Genomic DNA, 4,238 nt, shown 5'->3' on the forward strand with positions numbered 1-4,238 from the left:
TTCCCTTCCTACCACGGTCCACATTAACTTCTCCATTCCCTCAAGTCCTACAGCTGTTAAAAACGGTACCACACGATTCGCACTCAGCTCAACTACCTGCTACTCTCTCTCGTTGTTTCATGGACATCAGCCTCGACTTGTCTGGCAGCCAGACCAGTTTTCCAAGGAGGAGCGAGTCCGTCTCCTGTTTGTCAGACATCTCTAAGGCACCTGGCACATGACTGGGCCAGAGAAAGTACGCAGCAAATACCTGACGGTTGTAGAGAAGAGATCGAGTGTGCACGTGCCGGTTTTCACGTGCGCGTACAACACACCCAGAAGTTGGGGGGATGCATACGATCTTAGCGAGCTGAGAGAATGACACTATGTGAAAGCGTAGAATACAAGATTTATTTAGGGGGGAAAAAAAACCAGCACGGCTTAGACAATTTTGTTCTCTCCTCCTTCAGCCTCCTGCTGCCCAGTATCACGTGGCCAAGCATATCCTGGCCTCTGAGATCCTAAGAGAGTCATCGAGGTCCTGTCTAGACACTCGACTGTCTGGTGTCACTATTCCCCCATGGCTTCCTCCTCTTCCTCCTCCTCTGTCCAGCTCAGATCATCATCTGAATCCTCAGATTCTTCCTCATCCATGTCTAACCCAACCCCCGCCCCGGCCTTCTCAGCTAGTGCATCGGGGTGCTCCAGCTGGGCCCAGGAGCCTGGGTCAGCCTTCACCAGGGAGATTTCAACCCGAGATGGCATCAAGGAGACAGAGCTCTGCTCCACGTTTATAACCTGAGGAAGAGGGAAAGATAGAGGGACACAGAAGAAAGACAAAGTGAGGAAATCAAAGGGACTGGGGTCAGGGTGGGGTGGCGATGAATGACGGAGGAAAATCGAACACCGGAAGGCTGGGGAAAAGCTGGTCCAACGAGACAATATCGTAAGGGACAGAGGAGGAAAGGAAGGGAGAGGGAAGGGGGGAGAGAGGGAGGAAAAGAGAGAGGGCGAGGGAGAGAGAGAATCAAAGCAAACGAGGAGAAAACGTCCACGTTTTCCCGCTACGACTCCGTCCCTGGGGACGCCCTCTGCTCACGCGTCTGCCTTCTTCACGCCGCTCCTGCCCCCCGCGCCCCTTGTCTTCACTTACCCCCCAGAGCTTCACCTGCGCCTGGAACACACGGTTCCCGTCAAACACAATGTGGACGTGGAGCTGAGGGCAAAGAACGACAGGGGCGGTCACAATCCCAGGGCGGGCGGAAGCGGTCACTACGACACGCGACCAGGCCGGAGCCGTGAGCCCGACATCCACGGGTCAGCCAGGTGACCCTGAGCGAGCACGGGGACAGTGGCGCCTCCACGCCGAGGGCCCGGAACGCTGGAACGCTGTGCTATGGCCGGCTCCCCAGCCTCCGCCCCGCGTCGCACGCTGCTCACCTCGGTCTGACTGGCCTTCACCCAGTTGAACGCAGGCAGTGGAATCTGCCCGTACACGGTCACCACCACCAAGGACTCTGTCTGGTGCCAATCGTGACGGCAAGACGCTGGCAGCTAAAGAGAAGATGCGAGATGTGGGTGGGGAGATGAACTCTTGACCCGAGGGGAGCCCTCAGGTGTGTGCGGAGAAGCGGTGGCCTCTGGGGTGTCGCGGGATAAGGAGCGGAATCTCGTCGGGGCGGCACACGAGGGGGACGGAGAGAGCTTGGCCGCGAGGCACACGGAGGAGAAATGATTTCTGGAAGGGGCTTCTCATCACGAGTCCGGGAACGGTGGGCCTTACCTGCCGCGCCCAGTCATGTCTACCCACTTTGCATCCCGGCTGCGCCAGGAAGGCCCCGAAGTCCAGGGTCTGAATGCCACAGCAGCTCCACGACTTCATCCTGAGGTAAAGGCCACTCAGCGCAGCTCCTCCCCGTCCCCACAAGCCCCCCGCTCCCATCTCGGTCAAGCTCGGCAGAAAGCTGTCCCGCAGCCGCCCGGTCCCCACCCTCACCCCTCGTGGAATCGAGGTGCTCCTGGGTGGTAAGTGCACGGGACAGCATCGCTCTCGGGCCCTCGGTAAACCTGAGACAGACCACGGAGAACAGGGACACTGTCGGGTCACTGCGAAGCCCACCCCACGCAGCCCCCGATCCGGACCCAGCCACCCGTGGGGGCCGCGTCCCGCGCCCACAAGCTGGAGCCCCCACGAGCTCTCACTCACGGCATCACAGCCGGGGTTCTGGCAGCTGGAACCAGTCCGGATCAGAGTCCTGTCAAGTCCTGGGCGGGGGAAACAGAGTCAGGAACCCGCCCATTCCTCCCGCCCAAGGGCCCCCTTACTGAGTTCGCTCCGCGAGGCCTGTCCCATCAGGCACCCACTTACCGGCCCCGGGCTCCTGGTCCAACTCCTTCTGTTCCAATGCCACCTCCAGGGCTTGGGATATATTTAGCGGAAGCAGCTTTGGAGGCGACTCTGACCTAGGGGGTATGGGTGGGGTGACTTCGTTCTGACTCATTAACCATGGCCGACGGCTCCAACCCTCCCCCGGGTGCGGGGTGCCGACGGAGCCCGAGTCTGCTGCCACTGAGGCAGGGCTGGAGGAGTTGCGTAGCAACCGCATGGCCCGTTTTCTTCTCCACGGGGACCCCAAACCCCTGACCCCGGGGAGACCCCCAGGGCATCTCTCGCCCATCTACTCAGTTGCTCCAAAGCTAAGCGCACTTGTTCCCAGAGATGCCCCATGCCCTCTTCTTCTTCATCTAATTAGCTGTGGACCGAATATGACTTTCTTCTGCTGCTCATCCCGGTTCCAGAAAATTCACTTCCTCGTCTCTGCAGCCGATACTGCTGCCAATACTACTACACCCTTTCCTTGACATCAAACTTATTTTAAAGCTCTTTTGCAAAAGGAAAAAAAAATCGAGTCATCCCCAACAAACCCCCTTGTATCATAACTAAGTACGGATCCAGGGGCGCTGTCTGCTCACAGTCCACACCCCCAGCCCATCGGCCCGCAGCCCCCTTACAGGACGGGCGTTACTCCCAGACACGGGATCTCTGCTATGGCACAGAGCACACGCCAAGCCTGACGCCTGGCCGTCCTCACTCGCGTGCCTGCTCCCTAGCTCCCAAACCCCAGTGACCCATTAGTCAGTCATTTCTAGGAAGCTCCATTAACGTAGGAAAAACCCAGGGACCCCCTCCTTTACTTGGGCCTCTCCCGGCGTAAAGTCTCTGCTGACTTTGGAATGGTAGTCGGGGGTTTTTGCTCCTGAAGCGAACTGCTTGTGGCCGGGTCCTCAGGATGAGGGGCGTCAGGTTGCTTCTCAGCACAGTGCGGCCCCACAGTGCAGCCCTGGTCCAGAGGAGGAGAGAAGCGTTAGAGATGGACTCCTGTCAGCCGCAGAATCTAAGAAAGTCTAGAGTTTACCTTGATGTTTAAGAACTCAGAGAAGTCTACGGTGCGCTTCCGGCAGCAGGACCAACCCTGGGGACGACAGACCCAGCTCAGCTCAGGTTCCGGGGTGTATCTCCTCGGGGAAATGCTCTTGCTACCTCCCCCAGCTACGCCTCACCTTAAGTGCATCGTGGAAGATTGGGACCCCGGGGTGATGGCAACAGGAATCTGTGGATACCGGTAGAAGGATCAAGGAGGGAAGGGTGACCATGCCCGGGTTTACGCGCTTATATTTTTTTCCATATAACATAAAAAAAAACAGTGAAGACCGGCAATCACCCAGATCAGTTAAGCTCAGGCGGGCACGCGTGATTTCTTTCTCTACCCCGTGAACAGACTGCCCAAGGCCGACCGCCCGCCAGCACCCCGAGAGCCCCCTGGCAAGATCTGGATTACTCACCGGGGAGGTTGGCACCGGGGTCAAAGCGCTGCCCACAGCCTTTGTTATGGCACAGCAGAGACATGGAGGCGTTGGGAGGATTACTGAAAGGGTATTTCAAGGAGCCTGGCTGCCGAGTGGGGCACACCTCTAGGTCTGCAGGCTTTTAGCTGCCCGCGAGGGCCAGCTGTGTCTATCTTTAGTTCGGGAGGCGGCCACCTCCTAACATGGGCAAGGGAACGTCTTTGGCTCTTCCTGGCCAATGGGGACAGCTCGGGATTTCGGCTCTGAGGCTTGAGAAAAGGAGCAGGCAGCGCAGGGCTGGGGCCTGGGGTGAGGTCAGCTCCGCACGGCTGAGGCACTTTTAGGTCGACTGCAGTGCCAAGCCTGACGGGCCAGCAGCTGCTGGGAAACGAGTGCCAACACGGAGCCCCCTC

General features: G+C 58.6%; 2 protein-coding genes across 2 annotated transcripts in view; both read right to left on the reverse strand.

The window, feature by feature from the left end:
* Window positions 1-368: 368 nt before the first annotated feature.
* On the reverse strand, window positions 369-4,232 carry ITGB1BP2 (integrin subunit beta 1 binding protein 2). The gene is made up of 11 exons (XM_039841700.1): window positions 3,823-4,232; window positions 3,541-3,590; window positions 3,396-3,452; window positions 3,175-3,320; window positions 2,348-2,442; window positions 2,186-2,244; window positions 1,976-2,046; window positions 1,763-1,862; window positions 1,420-1,533; window positions 1,133-1,195; window positions 369-777 (listed from the first exon to the last, which is right to left on the reverse strand). Exons 1-11 carry the CDS (start codon window positions 3,884-3,886, stop codon window positions 550-552), a joined length of 1,047 nt encoding a protein of 348 aa, XP_039697634.1. The 5' UTR covers window positions 3,887-4,232; the 3' UTR covers window positions 369-549.
* The window catches only part of NONO (non-POU domain containing octamer binding), a 12,132-nt gene continuing 11,917 nt past the window's right edge, over window positions 4,024-4,238 (reverse strand). The window contains exon 12 of the mRNA XM_039841733.1: window positions 4,024-4,129. Coding sequence (XP_039697667.1) covers window positions 4,024-4,129 — 106 coding nt within the window. The remainder of the gene's footprint in view (window positions 4,130-4,238) is intronic.

This window comes from Pteropus medius, unplaced genomic scaffold (assembly GCF_902729225.1).
Source record: "Pteropus medius unplaced genomic scaffold, Ma_sr-lr_union100, whole genome shotgun sequence".
NCBI classification, from domain to species: Eukaryota; Metazoa; Chordata; class Mammalia; order Chiroptera; family Pteropodidae; genus Pteropus; species Pteropus medius.

Coding starts and splice junctions, on each gene's coding strand:
- ITGB1BP2 (XM_039841700.1), bottom strand. CDS start 3,886: ATGTCTCTGCTGTGCCATAACAAAGGCTGTGGGCAGCGCTTTGACCCC. Junction 2,443..3,174: donor TTACGCCGGGAGAGGCCCAA/GTAAAGGAGGGG, acceptor CATACCCCCTAG/GTCAGAGTCGCCTCCAAAGC. Junction 1,863..1,975: donor GCACCTCGATTCCACGAGGG/GTGAGGGTGGGG, acceptor CCTTTACCTCAG/GATGAAGTCGTGGAGCTGCT.